The 18,838-nt window shown below is 40.7% G+C and overlaps 1 protein-coding gene across 3 annotated transcripts in view; it reads right to left on the minus strand.

Annotated features, from left to right (window-relative positions):
• CCDC25 (coiled-coil domain containing 25) overlaps window positions 1-18,838 on the minus strand; it is a 41,880-nt gene that overhangs the window by 4,699 nt on the left and 18,343 nt on the right. For all 3 annotated transcript variants that reach the window (XM_040464497.1, XM_040464346.1, XM_040464419.1), the window contains 4 exons: window positions 16,021-16,096; window positions 12,106-12,209; window positions 11,464-11,666; window positions 3,810-3,855 (listed from right to left, as the gene is read on the minus strand). In XM_040464497.1, the coding sequence (XP_040320431.1) occupies window positions 3,810-3,855; window positions 11,464-11,666; window positions 12,106-12,209; window positions 16,021-16,096 (429 nt within the window). The remainder of the gene's footprint in view (window positions 1-3,809; window positions 3,856-11,463; window positions 11,667-12,105; window positions 12,210-16,020; window positions 16,097-18,838) is intronic.

Genomic DNA, 18,838 nt, shown 5'->3' on the forward strand with positions numbered 1-18,838 from the left:
CGGGGGAGGGGCAGAGAGAGAGAGGGAGACACAGAATTGGAAACAGGCTCCAGGCTCCGAGCCATCAGCCCAGAGCCCGACGCGGGGCTCGAACTCACGGACCGCGAGATCGTGACCTGGCTGAAGTCGGATGCTTAACCGACTGCGCCACCCAGGCGCCCCATAGTAACTTTTATTATTATTTAAAAAAAAATTTTTTTTTCAACGTTTTTATTTATTTATGGGACAGACAGAGACAGAGCATGAACGGGGGAGGGGCAGAGAGAGAGTGAGACACAGAATCGGAAACAGGCTCCAGGCTCCGAGCCATCAGCCCAGAGCCTGACGCGGGGCTCGAACTCACGGACCGTGACATCGTGACATCGTGACCTGGCTGAAGTCGGACGCTTAACCGACTGCGCCACCCAGGCGCCCCTACAGTAACTTTTAAATATATGTCTGAGACCAAGACTTTATTTGGACAATTTTTACATTTAAGATTCCCTTTTAGAGTCAATATGTTTTTCCTTCTTTTTTTTTTTTTTTTAAAGTTTATCTATTTTGAGAGAGAGCAAGCATGTGGCAAGTGTGAGTGGGGGAGGGGCAGAGAGAGAATCCCAAGCAGGCCCCATGCTGCCAGCGTCCAGCACAGAGCCCAACTCGGGGCTTGATCTCACAAATCGTGAGATAATGACCTAAGCTAAAATCAAGGGTCAGATACTTAACCAACGAGCCACCCAGGCGCCCGAATATGTTTTTCAATGTAGCAAAATAGGTATCCTGTCATCCACCTATAAAGTGATAAGCAAATAAAACTGAATTGAAAGTTAACTGTTTATTGGCACCAAATTTAGAAAGGCTAGGTAGAAATTACAGATTGAAAAGAATTATTCTAAATAGAACAAAAGCTCAAAATTAAAACCAACTTCAGAGTGGAAGACTAATATTTTTCCTGATAAATTTATATGAGCTTAATTAAAAATCAAGTCCTATGAGCGCCTGGCTGGCTCAGTCGGCTGAGCGTCTGACTCTTGATTTCAGCTCAGGTCATGATCCCCGAGTCGTGAGATCAAACTCAGCAATGGGCTCTGCACTGAGCATGGTTCTTGCTTAAGATTCTCTCTTCCTCTCTCCCTTTCCCTTTGCCCTCTCCCCAGCTCGTGCTCTCTCTCTCAAAAAAAGAAAAAAAAAAAAATCAAGTCCTATCTTATATAAACACTAGGCTTTAACTGAAAATCAACTGAGTGTGCAGCCAAATTAGATCATAAAAGGTCTGTAATCCCCTCAACAGCAGAAAGTTACAAGGAGAATTAAAACCTATTCTTTTGAAGTCTGGGGGAAAGCTGTAAGAGTCCTTCCACTGCAAGAGAGAATAAAAATACCCAGTGCAAAAACTTCCTTGGAAATGTGAATCTGATTGAAACCTGGAACTCAGGGACAGAGGAACAAGCAACAGAGGGAAGGGGAAAGGTAGAAGAGTTCGTGATCCTTTGTTCTACAAATCTGACTTGCTAATCCTGGAACTTTTAACATCTGTCACTGATCAGATCACATGTGTGTGTGTGTATGGATATATGTATGTATATTTGTCTGTGTGTATTAATTCCAGAACGCTCAAACTTTAAAAATCAACAATGATGGAAATGAAAATGCCTAATGTCGTACATAACATTATATAGGTGCCAGATTTCTGCTGGCGTAGTCTCTAAATAACAGAACATTTTGATAAACAACAGTAAGCACAAAACAAAGACATTAGATTTAGGGTACGTTAAAGACTTGTTTGACTATTAAGCTGTTTTAAGAGTTCCAAGAAATCTAAGAGTAGTTTCCAGAAGCGATTAAATACATCTCATCGTCATTAATCCTGATACTGTGTGGGAAAAGAGCAACTAAGGACTCTATCAGTAAGAAATAACAATGACTGGGGTGCCTGGGTGGCTCCGTTGGTTAAGTGTCCAACTCTTGATTTTGGCTCAGGTCCTGATCTCACGATTCTGAAATAGACCCCCACATCGGGCTCCATGCTGGTGCATGAAGCCTGCTTAAGATTCTCTCTCCCTCTTCCTCCTTCCCTCCCCCGCTCATGCAGTATCTCTCTCAAAAAATAATAAAAAATAAAAAATAACAATGACCATTTATATTCAATAGACTAAGGAAGAACTTTCATATATATGTCCTTGTTTAAATTTTAGTGCAGACCCATGAAGTAACAGGTCTCTTCCACTGCTGATGAAATCTCCCTCAGAGAGGTTACATCACTTCATTAGGCTTATCCAATTAGTAAATGACAGTTTAAGGCTCTAAACTTCAAATTCAAGGCTGTATTTAATTACATAATGCTACCCTGGAATGTTTCAGGATAAAGTACAAAGCTACATCTCTGACTCACAAAGAAGCCTCATAAATTTAGTTCTTCACAGAGACATGAATAAGAATATTGTTCTTACTCATTTTTAGAAGGACATCCAGATATGAACAAGGTGTAAAGTCCTACTAACAATTCCAATTTATGAACTAAATATGGGGTTTGACTAGATGACCTTTAAGGGATCTTACATTCTATTAATTATTTCTAAGCATCTGAAGCAATACTGCTTAACAGTATTTTCTGTGATGATGGAAATGTTCTATTTCTGCACCATCCAATATGGTAACCACTAGCCATATGTGGCTAGTATGACTGAGGAACTGAGTTTTTAAATTAAATTAAATTTTAATTAAATTTAAATAGCTACATGTAATTAGTGCCTAGTATCCTACACAACACAGATCTAAAGCATATATAGTTGATCCTTGAAAAACACGGTTTTGAACCACACAGGTCCACTTTTACAGATCTTTTTCAATAAATACAGTACAGCACTGTAAATGTATAAACTTTTTCTTATGATTTTATATTCTTGTCTCTAGCTTCCTTTATTGTATGAATACAGTACATAATATGTATAACATAAGATATGTGTTAATTGGGGTGCCTGGTGGCTCAGTCAGTTAAGCATCCAACTCTTGATTTTGGCTCAGGTCAAGAACTCTTGGTGTGTGAGCTCAAGCCCCGCATCGGGCTCTGCACTAACAGTGTGGAGCCTGCTTGGGATATTCTCTCTCTCTCTCTGCCCCTCCCTTGCTCACTCATGCTCCCTCTTTCTCTCTCTCAAAAATAAAATAAAAAAAAAAGGGGCATGTGTTAAATTGACTGTTTATGTTACGGTAAAGCTTGTGGTCAATAGTAGGCTACCAGTAGTTAAGTTCTGGGAGAGTCAAAAGTTATATGCAGATTTTCAACTGCATAAGGGGTTGGGGTACCTAACCCCCCATATTGTTCAAGGGTCAACTGTATTTGTAAACTACACTATAAAATACGCAATATAGCAAATATTTCCACCCAGTTTCAATCTTCTGCAGATTGTTAAGTGATAGCTAAACTGTGCTATTGCCAGTCACTTGAAAATAAATTCGGGGAAGATAGTACTCATGGACAAGAAGTCTCTGACATAGTTCTAAGAAAATAATTAGGTGCTGATGCTAAGAAGATTCTTTCAGTGCTGTAATATGGATCATCATTGCTTTTTATCTTAGGAAGTACTATCAGACCACACTTCACAACAACGTACAACAATCTCTTTCCATGAGGTGACCTACTTTAAATACACGAGCGAGTCCACAGGGAAGGAGGGGCGATGCCTCATAGAATCCACTTGAGTGTACGATGGTTACCGAATCATGTCAAGCCATCAGCAACACACGAGTCGGTATTGGCTAGTAACTCAATTATTAAAAACTCTTAATTATTTTAAGGCACAACATTAGAGCAAATAACTTGAACATACCTGATTTGAAGACATATTCTCAACTTTCATTAGCGACGAATAGCTCCTAGAAGAAGAAACACACATTTGCAATCAGGTTATCCAGCCAACAAGTATTTCATGAACATATAACATGCATCCAGCACTGTTGAGGGTCTTTTTGGAAGAAAATATAATCACTGCCCTCAAGGAGAGTGCAACAGAAAAGAGGCAGAGATCTCTGAACAGTAAATAAGATGTGCCCAGTGCTTTGTAGTTTACAAAGTGCTTCCTCAGACTCATGTCATCTCCACAATGACTGGGAGGTAGGTGCATTATTCAGATGAGGAAATCCATCTACAGCCAAGAGCAGATCGGATTCCTAGTCGGGGCATACTGCCCAGGTCGCAGATGCTGCAGGAATTCAAGCGGAAATGCATCAGCGTGGGCAGGGCTGCTGGGGCCCTCTCCTCAGATGAGGAAGAACCCAAAGGGAGCCTAATAAATATGTGGGATCAGTGAGGGAGGCAGACGCAGAGAATGGTAGGGGCAAAGACAAAGAGTTGGTGTTTATAATGACATTTCAAACCAATTCAAGTGGAGTCTGAAGGCCAAGTAGGGAATTAGGCTGGATGTGTAGGGCCCAATTATGTTGTTCTAATTGAGTGAGTTAACACAATGTGAACAGCAAGAAGCCACAATATAAGATGGGAGTAGAGAAGAGACATAAGAGATTCAACAAGCATTTAGTAAATATCCGTGATGTATAAAGCCCTATGCTAAGCCTGGGTGGAGGATAGGACAGGAAGAAAACAGAAAATGATGAATAAGCCAAAGCCTTGCCCCCAAAGAGCTTACCAGGAAGGGAGATAAGGCCTATTCAAGCCATAGCTATACAAAAAGTTCAATTAAAAATACACAAAGAGACAAAGGAAAGTGAGACCACATAATACCAGTGTTTTAAAAAGGGTAATCTGTAGTAGACAGAAGAGAGGGAGAAGGGAAATAAAGGCAAGGAGATTAGTTAATAATAACAGTATTTACCATTTACCAAGTATTCTTTATTTGCTAGAATCTGCGTTATATGCTTCAAAAATTACTGCTAACCCCAACCACCTTATAAGGCAATTGATAGTACTATGCCTACTGAATACCCTATGATTTCACTCATGTGGAATTTAAGAAACAAAACCAATGAACATATGGAAAGGGGGTAAAAAAAAAGAGAGAAGGAAACAAACCACGAGAGATGATTAAATATGGAGAACTGAGGGTTGCTGGAGGGAGGTGGGTGAGGGATGGGCTAAATGGGTGATGGGTACTAAAGACGGCACTTGTGATGAACACTGGGTATTGTATTTAAGGGATGAATCACTAAATTCTACTCCTGAAACCAAAATTACACTACATGTTAACTGGAATTTAAAAATTTGAAATGAAAAAAAAAAAAAAATGAACATACAGGAGGCAGAGTCAGGGAAGTTAAGGAAGCTGTCCAAAGTCTCCCTGCTAACCAACTAGTGGAGAAGCAGGCTTTTGCACCCACATCAGACTCCTGAGCTCACACTCTTGCCATCATGCTCCAGGCTGCTGCAACGTCCCCACCTGAGGACACGAGTCCATGCTGTTAGCAGCTGTCCTGGTAAGAAGGGATAAAGCTCAGAGAATCAAGGATGACATCAAGGTTTCTAGCTTGGGCAATCTGAAGAAAGTAACGCCACAGCTGAGAGATATCCAAGTAGATGTGAACTGTAGAAACTGAAAACTGAGAACTGGAGAGAAGAAATGTCACAGTTAGAGACAACCATCTGGGAGATAATTGGAGACAGATCAGGTGAAGGATGTCAGACAAAGTGGTGTCTGGAAGAAATAAATAGGTGAGATCCATACACTACATGAAAGGCATGCTGAGAAAAGAGTGGGCAGGGCAGGAAATCTCAATCATGGCTGCACTGTTAAACCACCTGTGGAGGTTAAAATGACGATGAGTACTCACAAGCCAGGTTCCAGAACCAATGGGTCTGAGGGCCCCTCCTCTGAGCTCCATCCCACCCATCCAATGGCCTGACACTTTTTTGGGTACCTCAAAGGTATTTTCAGATTCATATGTCCCTGTGCAACTCATGGTCACCCCACTACCAAAAAGTTTCGTTCTTTTCCAGGACTCCCTAGCTCAAAGAACTGTATCACTATCCATTCCATTTCATAGACCAGAAACCCAGGAGCCATTCTTTTTCTCTGCCTCCCACACCCTCAATCTGAACTATCTTCAAATCTTGTGATTTTATCTACAAAGTTACTTCTCCCTGGTCCACTTCTCTCCACCTCCACATCACCACCCTATTTCAAGCTACCAACATCTGTTGTGTGGACAACTGCACGAGCTTGCTAGCTGGCCTCGCCACACCTACCTGGTTCCCTTCCCAATCTGGTCAGCAAAGCAAGATTTCCAAAACATAAACCTTTATCATACTTTTCAACATTTCAACCTTTTCATACATTTCATACATTTCAACCTTCTAGGCTCCCAATTTTGAAAAATCTCTATCTCAGGTAGCCATAGTCCCTATCTTTTTCTTTTCTGATTTGTTACTCACTTACCCTCTGTTAGCTACATTTCTCCATTATTTATTTCTTCTGGCTTCAATATCCACATGGTGGAACCTGGTCTTGATGTTAATAGTGTTTGTCACACTACCACAAAGGCCAAAGAAGTGAACACAAGACTGAAATGGAGTAGGTAAGCTTTTACTTGGATGTGACAACAAGTTCAGCTATGGAGATGAAACCACTGGACACACTGAAGACACACCGAAGACAGCCATGGATACTCTTCCCTAGTATATGCCAATAAATGATGGTGTCTACTGGGAGACTCCCAGGTAACCTGCTTAAAGGTTTTCTCTAAATGCCTGCTCACTAAAACCAAAGGTAGACCGAGTAGAAGCTGTTCTCCTTCTCTCACTCTCCAAGCCAAGGTCACTTCTAAGACTCCAACTACTTTGAAAACCTGTGTGGAGTCTCTCCTGTTATTTTCTCTTACTCTATGTATGGCTTGTAAGGTAGCAGTCATGGAAAGAAAATAACATGTGAGGATTCCTCCCTACACCTAACTCTATGCAAAGAATCTCTAAACCAGAACCCCATTAGATCCTAGCCTGACAGGGCATGTGTGAGCTACAGAAACTGTCTAAGGAGCTAACGAATAAGGTGGTAAGTCAGAATTAACACACAAAGTCTAAGGAAGGGGAATTTTTACAAAATGGTTAACAGAGGGTGTTAATATACTACCCTCCCAACAACCCAAATATTTCTAAAACCTACCTGAGAGGATGGTCTTTATGGAGACTTATGTACATTACCAGATCATTACAATTTCTGCACACTGAGGACAAGGAGGAAAGGGCTCCATCTACAAGAACAAGATGGAGTTGTCTCCAGGGGCTACTGTTGTGCCTCTGAAAAGGAAGTCAGTGCCTTCTGTGTGGTAGGCTTTGCCTTGTTCACTGCTGAGCTGAAGGCTGATGGATAAGATCCTGCCTAGAGCTCAAAGAACTTGGGACAATGCAATGGCAATTTGATCCACTTTTTTCCATTGCCATTCTTGTTCAAAAAGCTGAGAGGGTAAAGGAGACCAGAGTCTAAATAATGGTTTCAGAATTGGAAGGAAGCTGGAGATCTGTGGATGTGAGGCTGTTGAGTGTTTCTTCACTGAAACCATCTGGAAGCACTGGGGATAGTTTCCAAGATAAGAATAGCTTCCTGGCTTCTCTGTAGAATCCCCTGCAGATTCAAAAGTCAATTTCTTAAGCAATCAGAGCAACTAAAGTGGACGTTCCCTACCAGATGTTCCAAATAAAAGAACCAACTGCTGGTGAAACTTAATAATAAAATTTTCGCTGTCAGAAAGCCAAGAGAAAGACTTTGGAATGAGAAGCTTCTGTAGGCACAGCATTTGACCTCTCAGGTGAAAGAGTCAAAGACCAAAATTAAAGTGACGTACGAAGCCCTACGGATGTGAGAAAAGATTCTAAAACAGCTCAGAAGCGCGGAGCTCGCTGCTGGGATCTCGCCAAAGCTGCGGAACACGGCACCCAGACGGCAGCGGTGAGCCTGCCAAGCCAACACGTGCTAGGTCACCGCGTCAGTCCCCAGCACCGCAGCTCTGCCCCACATCCTGCTACCTTCGGCAGCTTGTGAAAGCAAGTCAGTTTTGTGGCGTCAGTTTCACAGAAATGAACACCAAAAAAGTGGGGTGTTTTGGTTTCCTGAGATCCGTGAAAGTGTATTAAAAAGAAAGTGGTAGGGACGAAGTAGAAAAACACGGAATAGAAAAGTGATTTTTCCATTTATTCCACTTACATTTTCCTTTTGATATATATGTTACCAGAGTGATAAGAGGATAAAAATTTGTGTCTGAGAAAACAAATGGAAAAAATACAAGTGACTAGGGACAGCTTAGAAAATAGGACTGATTAGGAGCACCTGGGTGGCTCAGTTGGTTAAGCGTCGAACTCTTGATTTTGGCTCAGGTCATGATCCCATGGTTGGTGGGATCAAGCCCTACATCTGGCTCTGTGGGGATTCTCTCTCTTTCCCTCTCTCTCTGCCCCTCCCCTGCTCACACGTGTGCTCTCTCTCAAATAAATAAATCAACATTTTTAAAAAAAGAAAGAAAAGGAGACTGATTAAATTTGCTCTTGAAGCAAAATTTCATTCAACAACAATGAGAATTTTCCCCCTCAGCTTATTTAAATGTTTTGTGTTGTTGAAACAATAAAAGAAAATTTGAGATATGAACATTGTGTTTTAATTTAAACTAGTAAAATCAAACATACAAAATTCCCTAAATTTTACTAGTACACAGCTTAATTTGAAACAAAAATGTAATGTATTTTAAGATAAATTGCCGTAAGTTACTTGATTTATAGTAAAATTTTACTTTAATACTGAATAGACTGAACGAGGCAGAAAAGTGTGGTAATATTGTGATATTGTGTACGAACTTGAGAATCAGATTAGTTATGTGACTTTGGGTGAGTTACTTACCTGCTTTTTAGGTTCAGTTTGCTCTTCTAGAAAACACCAATAACAATATTTGACTTGCATGGCTATTGCTAGGATTAAATGAGATCACGCAGCTAAACCAAGTACAGTGTTTGGAAGATGACAAGTGTCCAAAAATGTTAGCTATTCTTAAGTTTTTAAGGTTTTTAAAAAAAACTATTATTATTTTTTATTTTAGAGAGAATGTGTGTGTGCAAGCAGGGCAGAGAGAGAGAGAGAGAGAGAGATGGAGAGGGAGAGAGGGAGAGACAGGGAGAAAGAGGGAGAGGGAGAGGGAGGGAGAGGGAGAGGGAGAGAGAGAGGGAAAGGGGGAGAGAGAGAGAGGGAGGGAGGGAGGGAGGGAGGGAGGATCTTAAGCAGGCTCCACGCTTAGCATGGAGCCAGACACAGGGCTTGATCCCACCACCCTAGAATCATGATCAGAGCTGAAACCAAGAATTGGACACTCAAGTGACTGAGCCACCCAGGTGCCCCTCTTATTAAGTTTTCAAGTACATGAAGTGATATTATTATGCCTAACATATCAGGTTTCTAAACAAAATTGTTAGGTTTGTAAAGGGCACAAGAAGGCATGTTTTCGATCTTTCCTCCCTCCACTCCACACTAAAAACAAAAATGAGTAAGCTACTCTCAATCCCACACTGCTCAAAATTACACACATTTTACTGCACTGATCAAGTTGATAACTTTTCTTTCACTCACAACACAAAGCAGACTCACAATCTAGGTCAAAAGAAATCTGTGCATTTGTTTATCTCATGTTAGCAGGTTATAACTCAAGATAACACTTCTGGAGTTCTCCATTTGAATATTATATTTTAAATGAGGCCACTTATCCTGTTTTAGCAGAACCCCCAACAGGAATACATGAATGCAGATAACTAATACCAGTACTTGATCACAATACCTGCATTCTGACCCAACAATCTTTCTAATAATCCAGTGTATTCTATGGAAATCAAGTCAGCATGTGGCAAGACAGCTCATTTTGATCCTATGCCATTTCCAAAGGCACAGCAATACATCTCTCCCAATTTCTTTTTGTTACATTTACACAAATGATATCTATGGAAAAATGTGGGAAAATCTAGAAATTCTATAAGCAGAAGTTGCAGGACTAGATTCCTTCTTCGACAAAGAAAACCTAAGAGCCTCCTCAGGTATAGCACAACATACCCAGTGGTAGGGAGAATAATAATCCTACTCAAAGATGTCTACATCCCAATATCCAGAACCTGCAAATATGTAACTTCATCTGGCAAAAGGGACTTTGCAGATGTGGTTGGGTTAAGGATCTTATATTGGAGAGGTTGTGGATTGTCTGGGTGGGCCCAATGTCATCACCCTGGTCCTCAAAAGCAGAGAAGGTCGAAGAGGGGGCTGTGACTTTGGAAGGAGGGTGTAAGAGATGCCAGATTGCCAGTTTTGACGATGGAGGAAGGCGCCACAAGCCAAGGAATGTGGATGGCCTCTAGAAGCTAGAAGAGGAAACAGATTCTCCCCTAGAGTTCCAGGAAGGAACACAGCCCTGCTAACACCTTCCTTTTAGCCCAGTGAGAACCATGTTGGACTTCTAATGTATGGATAGGTGGAACTGTAAGATAATAAATCTATGTTGTTTGAAGACACTAAATTTGTGATAATGTGTTACAGTAGCCACAGAAAACTAATACAGTCAGTATTCTTATACACTAGTATTTCAGGACCCAAATTGTATTTTAACTATGATTCATCATTTTACTTATTTTTATTTAAAAATTTTTTTTTTATTTATCAACCACCAGCCTTTTTATTCATACTGTCATGTATCTTTTTTTTCCTATTTTTTTAGTATGAAATTTATTGTCAAATTGGTTTCCATACAACACCCAGTGCTCATCCCAATAGGTGCCCTCCTCAATGCCTATCACCCACCTTTCCCTCCCTCCCAGCACCCATCAACCCTCAGTTTATTCTCAGTGTTTTAGGAGTCTCTTATGGTTTGGCTCCCTCCCTTTTTTTTTTTTTCCTTCCTCTCCCCCTTGGTCTTATGTTTTCATTTCACTTATTTTTAAAAATTTTTATTTTTCTAAGTAGGTTCCATGCCCAACGTGAAGACTGAACTCACAATCCTAAGAGAGAGTCACACACTCTACTGACTGAGCCAGCCAGGCCCCCCTCCTGTTTACTATTTTAAAATGGAGTGTTTTGCGATAGGCCTCATGACATTAATTACTTCAAACTTTCAAAATATTAACAAAAACGGTTCTAAAAACAGATTTTAGGCACTGGTCTTTGGAGCTAAGACAACCTTATTTAAATATCATACTAATTGATGTTAATCCATTAATATAGCATATTTTCTTCTCCTGAAGATGCTTACAAAACAAACTCTAAAGATAACCTATGATAGTTTATCTAAGAATAAAACCAGCTACTTTATTTCACATGCTCTCATATCCTGCCCCTATAAAAGCATGTCATTTGACCAACGCATCCGCATAACTACCTTTTTCTAAGCTGTTTAAGGCCCTGAGCTTGTCCTATGTCCCTCTCTCCACCAGTATATACTTCCTTCAGGTTGGTCCCTGGTGAAAATCAGCAGTGAGGAATCTCCAAGGTCAACACCAATACCGTAGCTCAGACATACCTAAGTTCATCCATTTCTCGCTTCTTCTTCATCTCTTCCTTCTCTCTCCTTTTCATTTCCTGAATTTGGGCTTTTTTCTCATTCCTCTCTTCTCGGTCTCTGCATTCCTTCTCTGCTGCTAGATCTGGAAACCGCTCCATTCTGGTCTTTTCTAATCGGTTCAGGATCTCATTCACTTTCTTCTCCACTGTCACAATTTTCACCTTTGAGAAAGGGGGGAACAAAACTGAAATCTTTTTTTTTTTAATTTTTTATTTTTTTTAACATTTATTCATGTTTTTGAGAGAGGAGACAGAGGGTGAGCGGGGGACGGGCAGAGAGGGAGTCAGATTCTGAAGCAGGCTCCAGACTCTGAGCTGTCATCACAGAATCCAACATGGGGCTTGAACCCATGAACTGCAAGATTGTGACCTGAGTCAAAGTCAGATACTTAACTGATGGAGCCACCCAGGCACCCCCAAAACTGAAATCTTAATCATACGTTTTCCCCTCCAGAACAAAGGAGTCGCTGTCTAGGGGCTGAGCAGTGCAGCTGAGAGGGACTTAGAAAACATACATCATGCTGAGCCTTTGACAATGAAAGTGTTAGACAGAAAAGACCAGGACTCCACTCCGTGTCCTCTGGTGGCAAACAACACTTACATCCTTCTGCCTGTGAAAGCCTATCTGTCCCACATCCATGTCAGCTGTTTTCTTCAGGTTAGACCACGGTGTATACACCACATTCACATTGTTCATCTTGCAGCCTGCCAAGAGAGACTGTCTTCAACATGCGTGCAGGACACTAAGCAATTTGCCCTCACCCACTGGCAAATTACCAAAATCCAACAGAGGAAAAGGCTTTGCATAAATAGCCATCGAGTGATTCAAACCACAGAACGCTTTTTTTTTTTAAACCCACCCACAAATGGCAAATGGCAAAGGTGAACAACACAATTCAAGCAAAAGTATTAGGAAGGAAAGCAGGGACTTCTGAGACTCCCTAATATTGGATGCAAAGTTTATGATATGCATTTTTTTTTTTTTTTTACAGCGAAAAGGATCGAATAGGTTTCCTCAAAGGAGTCCTTGATCCAATAAAGGCTAAACAGCAAGATAAAGCAAAAGGCCAAGGTCTGGGATTTAAGGGACCTGCACCACCATGATCAGCTATGTCACTCAGGGAAAGTCCCCACAGCTCCCAGAATCCCATGTGAAACATGAGGAAACTGGACTGGTTCAGTAGAGGTGTTTTTTGTTTTGTTTTTTTAATTTCTTTTAGCAGTGGCAACTCTGTTACCAAAGAAAACATATCAAAGTAATAAAAGCACAGATGCTGTGGAAGAGTGCAATGCATGCACTCTTGCTCAAGTGGAAGAATCAGACCAACCCAAATCACAAGATAGTTTACAACTGGTCTCCACTCAAGGTGTCAATGTCTTGAAAGACAAAGTAGTGCCTTTAGATAAAAAGAGACTAGACACATGGTGAGGAACTATAACACATAATCCTGCATCAGAAAAAAAAAGAAAATGCTATAAAGGGACCATAGTGGGGCGCCTGGGTGGCGCAGTCGGTTAAGCGTCCGACTTCAGCCAGGTCACGATCTCGCGGTCCGTGAGTTCAAGCCCCGCGTCAGGCTCTGGGCTGATGGCTCAGAGCCTGGAGCCTGTTTCCGATTCTGTGTCTCCCTCTCTCTCTGCCCCTCCCCCGTTCATGCTCTGTCTCTCTCTGTCGCAAAAATAAATAAACGTTGAAAAAAAAAATAAATAAAAAAAAAATGCTATAAAGGGACCATAGTGGGAGAACTGGAAAAACCTACATGTGGGCTGTGTATCAAATAACAGTATTCTATCCATGTTAAATTTCCTGAAATTTGATCACAGTAATACAGTCACTTAAAACAATGTCATTGCTCTTAGGACATGCTGAAGGGTTATAAGATCTATAATTTTCCTCCAAATGGTTCAGCTAAAAAAAAAAAAAAAAAAAGAAACCAAAAACCTAATAATTAGAGCATTATAGAGAGAAAGCAAATACATACAGAAAAATTGTTGAATCTAACTACAGGGTATACAAGAGTTATATTTTTCTTGTAACTTTCCTGTAGGTTTGAAATTTTTTTTTCAAAATTAAGATTTAAAAAAATCTCCATGTGCATGGTGCTAGGGGAGATCCAATATGGATCAGACAATGGGTCTTGCCTTCCAAAACTGAAGGAAGGCAGATAAGTACATAAATAACTATGATGAAAAACAGAACTTATCAAATGATATTGGAAAGGTATAGGTAGAATGCTGAAGTAGCTCAGAAAGGGCAGTGGTCACCCACACTGGAAGAAAGGAAAGGCTCCACGGGAAAGGTTAATACAGTCTAGTGGTTAAGACAGAAGACTTCAAAGACACTGTCTGACTTCAATGCAGCTAAAGCCACACTTCAGAGCTCTGAGACCTTGGGCAGGTTCCTTAATTCCCTGAAGCTCAGCTCCCTCATCTACAGATGAAAATAATATGCATAACTCAGTAGGGTTGATAAATGAATTAATTTGTAATGTTCTTAGCACAGTGCCAAACATGTAATTAACATTCAACGGTAACTCTACGACCATTACTACAACTACTGGGTGGACCTTGAACCTTAGTTTGGCGCTAGACATGGGATGATTGACAAGGAAGACAAAACTGAGGGCAAAGGAGACAACATAAGCAAAGGCATAAGGTAGGAAAACAGCAAATACGTGCTTTGGCTGGAGTGTGAAATAATTTGAAGGGAAACAAAGCCTGCCGTCAGATCAGAGATGCTTCACTTCCAGCTTAACAAGTCTGGACTCAATTGTACAGATAAGGCGAGGCGTGTCACAGGGAGTGTCGAAGCTTTTGGAAAGTTTAATCTAGCAAAAGATTCTAAAATGAATAAACTGGCTGACCAGATTCTATGATGACAAACAAGATTAACCCAACGCCCTCGGTTCTGAGGTCAAGCAGGGGGGAAAATATTTCAACTGCACCGCAACGGGAATGGAGTGTCCCTAGCAAACCCCGCAGGAGAACCCCTTCTTCACTCCTTGGCGTCCTCTGCTGGGGACTCACGAGTGAGGTTCCTGGGCTTGGCTCCTTATTTTGCTAAGTGAGCTCTCACTGTGGAAGGCCAAAGAGCAGAGCGAAGTAAGGCAGTATTCTCTTCTGTTTTCTCTAGAACTGGTAAACTATAAAGAGATTACGAAGCAAGAGACTGGGCCCAGAATAAAGAGTCCAAAGATCCTTTAATAAAGTTACATCTGCTAGCCAGGGGCATGGAAAGGGGACAAGAACATGTGAAAGAGGTTGCAACACACAGAGAATAAGGATTGTTTTAACTTTATTATTTTTACTTTAATAAAAGAAGCTCTTAACTGGAAATCTTAAGAAACCCTGTCCCACTCATAAAAATGGAATGTCCTAAAACGAACTGCAACTTAATGATTTACGGGGCTGAAAGTCAGTGGCTCTACAAGACCAGCCTTCTACTTTCTTTGGCTAGGTATCTGACTCATTAAAGCTGCCCAAGTTAGATTTAGGAAACGCAGTCTAAGCGATGGAGAAGGGGTACACGGGTCAGCTCCTGTCCTGTGATCACCGATCCCTGGTACCTGCTCTCAGTCTGCCCTGTGCACTTATCCTCCACCCAAACCAGATTTCTTTCCAACCCTCTGGATCACCTCTGACCCTCACATCAAACCAAACTTACCTCTACTCTACTCTACCTAGGTCTATGTCCTACACACCAAAATCCAACCTCCTAACTAGCTTAATCATTCTTAGCAGCATACCATCTCCTTCCTGGCTCCCCTTTTTAACTCTCACTTCCTCCCCAAAAGTTGTCCTTCTTGACCTATACTGACTACTGACAGATTAAATCTACTACTGACAGTAGAAACAAAGAAGCACCAAGCCCAGAATTTCAGGCCTTACCTAAAACACTTAGAGCAATTGTTCTCAACCCTTTCTGCACATTATAATCTCCCGGAGAGCACTGTAAAAATATGGATACTCCTGGATCACCCCAGACCAACCAAGTAAGATTCTCTGGGAGATAAAAAGATCAACAGACTCGATACCTTCACAATTCGCAGGGAGAAAGAAGTATTTAGGAGGAGAAGGAGAGAAAGAAAAAGTAGGAAACAGGGATGTAGAGACTTGAGCTCTAGAATCTAAGGACAAATGACAGAAATAAAGACATCACACAACATTAAAAATAAAACCATGAGACACATCTCTTGCTTAGCCATTAACCTCATTTCTGAAAGCCTTTCTACATAACCTCAAGGGTAGGCAGGTCTAGACAACTTTCTAGTCAAAGGAAGGAAGACAGGGTAGAAAGAGCCAAGAAAGGGCCACCGTCATTAGAGGGGTGGGGAGATGGGTTTTTAGTTCTCTGATAGGTAGCAGAACTGCCACTTGAAAGGACAAAACAGGGGAAAGGCATACTACATATTATTCCTTTGACTCCAGCCAAAGTCCCCGACATATTCTCTGAAAGTATTCTACTTCAGACACAGAAATCGGTGTTAATTCTGAAAACACCTCTAGGAAAACTGACCTTGAATGCTATTGGCCTTCACAAGATGGGCACAGTCCATCAAGACTTCCTTTGGGATGTCTTCTATCTTCTCCCCCTGAAACAAAAATAAACCAGATGGTCGACTACCTTGTAACTGATCGATACTGGAGCACTTACAGGGTTTTAGTGCCTTACGAAGCACAATTTTATTAAAAGCAGAGACTCTTCACTATATTTCAGAACACTGAAAAATGAAGTCTATTATGGGAATGTTTGAGAGAAGGCAGTACAAGTAATACAGAAAATACTAACACTTAAGAAGTGAGGAAAAAGGGTATTGAAAACCCCCCACCACAATGTTAACTATAATTATGCCTGAGTAACTTTCCCCTCTTTCTTGTTACTTTCTTCCCTTCATTCTTACTTCTAGAAACCGTGTAGGGAAATGGTGCCCTATTTTTGATAAGTGGAAGTCTTCTTTGCTGAGGTCCTTACGACCCTGCTCACAAAGAGACACCTCATAGTTTTGGCTGTCAAACATCTGGTAGGTCATCTATCAGCCTTAATTAGAAACTCAGCTCTTAGTGTATTAGATACAACCATCCACCCTAAGAGAAAAATAATATTGACTCATTTTCTGTACAGATAATGTAACAAAGTCAAAGCTGAATAAGCAAAGCCATCCCAAAACAACAAAAATACTTCAGAGGCAAGAGCAATGGAATCACCTCAGTACTGGCTCCAACCAGGCATGGGATTAAAGAAGCACTTCTGTATGGGAACGAAATGTTCTTCCTACTAAATACTTGAGATTAATTTATACCATCATGTTTCTAAATTTGTTTTTGTTTGAAAATGGGGATCTCTCAAATACATAAATTGTGACCAAAAAATAAGTGATTTAAGTTTGCCATTACTTTAATGACCTATCTCAGCCTGTGCAATTCTCTGACCACTAAAATAAAGGATTCTGAATTTCACATCTTGATAACACAATGTCATTATTAAGAATATCAAACATTACACCAGGTTATAATATGATGCCTTCAGGGACTTCTAAAATACACAGAAGCAGACTGAGCCTACACTAAATAAATCAAAATGAGTAATTAAAAAACAAAACAGCTACCATGTTTTAAGTACCCACATGCCAGGCACTAAGTAAATAGCCATGTGAAATAGTTTACCTTCACTTTAGCAATGAAGAAACGAAGCTTAGCAAGGTTAAGTAACTGGGCCAAGGTCCCCTAAATCTAGTTAAGTGACAGGACAGAGGTGAGACATGAACCCAGGGCTAAAGCCATGTTGTAGCAACTGAGCCCAGAGTAGGGTGCTTAAGAAATTCTCGTGGAAACGTACTTTCTTGGTCCTTGATGTCAGGCTACATCCTGATAGCCCTTCTTAATACCTGTGTCTGTCAGTATTCCTAAAGCAACCTCATCTTCCTGTTTTGCTACTTCTAATATAATATGAGCAGACTTAAAAAAAAAATCACTCAGCTTAGCATTATGAGTAAAGTCAGAGTAAACTCTGTGGAGAGTGTGAGGTGCCCTCAATATGTAAACGTCAGAATGTAACTGTGGGCTTTGTGCCATCCATGTTAATGAGATTAGAGACTCTTCTATGGGTTTTCAAAAACCAAAGCAGCCTAGGAAAGAATACTGCTGAATATCTGTGATCTTCAAAGTCTCGATTGAATTCAACAACAAAATTAACACATACGATGCTTAGCATGTGCCAGGCATTATCCTACCTGCCTCAGTCATGCTAGCTCACTTAATCCTCAGTAACATAGGTACCGATTGCTCCCTTTTACAGATGAGAAAACGGGCACAGCTAGATAACTTGCTCAAAGTCACACAGCCAGTAAGCAGCAGAGCCAGGATTCAAATCCAGCAGTCTGGATCCTGAACCACTCTAATCTTATTCCATCACTAACATGTACTTGGTACCTATTAAGTACAAAAGGCTATGCCGTTTACTATACAGATCAACCATGTAAATGGTCCCTAAAAAGCATTTATTTTTACTGAGCACATTATGTGCTTCCAAAAGAAAGTGAAATTAAATTTCTTTTCACACAAGGAGAAACTGGTGGTAATGTCAACTTGGGACTACTGCTATTACCTCCATTTTCTGACACAGAGTCTAAAGGAAAAAAGTTTAATCTGAACCAAGAGGAAACTTGGTAATACCATACTTTATTTCCTCTAAACTTAAAGTAGTTCCAAAATGGCAAGAAGTTGCCAAGGAGAATCCAGAGTTTTGCTCCAGCACAGAGTTCACAATCTTCCTCTTTTCCTTTACAACACAGTTCTCAAAAATATCAACAGTATAAATAAAGATGGGGCACAATGTTTAACCTTGCTAGTAAATTAAGAAGTGAATATTATAACCATAATGAAATAGCATCTTGCATTTATTGAAAAATTGTCAAAAGGTTGCCATATTTTTTAAGTTATAAAATCCCAGGAAGGTCTGGAAAACCTGTATATATCAGGTAGCATTTTAAGCTAGAGCAATATTTTTAGAGGGCAATCTGGTCTTTGAAACATCTCCCAAATGCTTCTATCTTCTGGCTCAGTGATTCTGCTTCTGAAAAAAAAAATTTTTTTAATGTTTTTATTTTTGAGACAGAGAGAGACAGAGCATGAGCAGGGGAGGGGCAGAGAGAGAGGGAGACACAGAATCCAAAGCAGGCTCCAGGCTCTGAGCTGTCAGCACACAGCCTGATGCAGGACTCGAACTCACAGAATGTGAGATCATGACCTGAGCTGAAGTCGGATGCTTAACCGACTGCGCCACCCAGGCACCCCGAGAACTATTGTAAAAAAACCCAATTCAAAAAGAAAAACAG

Source organism: Herpailurus yagouaroundi, unplaced genomic scaffold (assembly GCF_014898765.1).
Source record: "Herpailurus yagouaroundi ecotype Mexico unplaced genomic scaffold, PumYag 28, whole genome shotgun sequence".
Taxonomy (NCBI): Eukaryota; Metazoa; Chordata; class Mammalia; order Carnivora; family Felidae; genus Herpailurus; species Herpailurus yagouaroundi.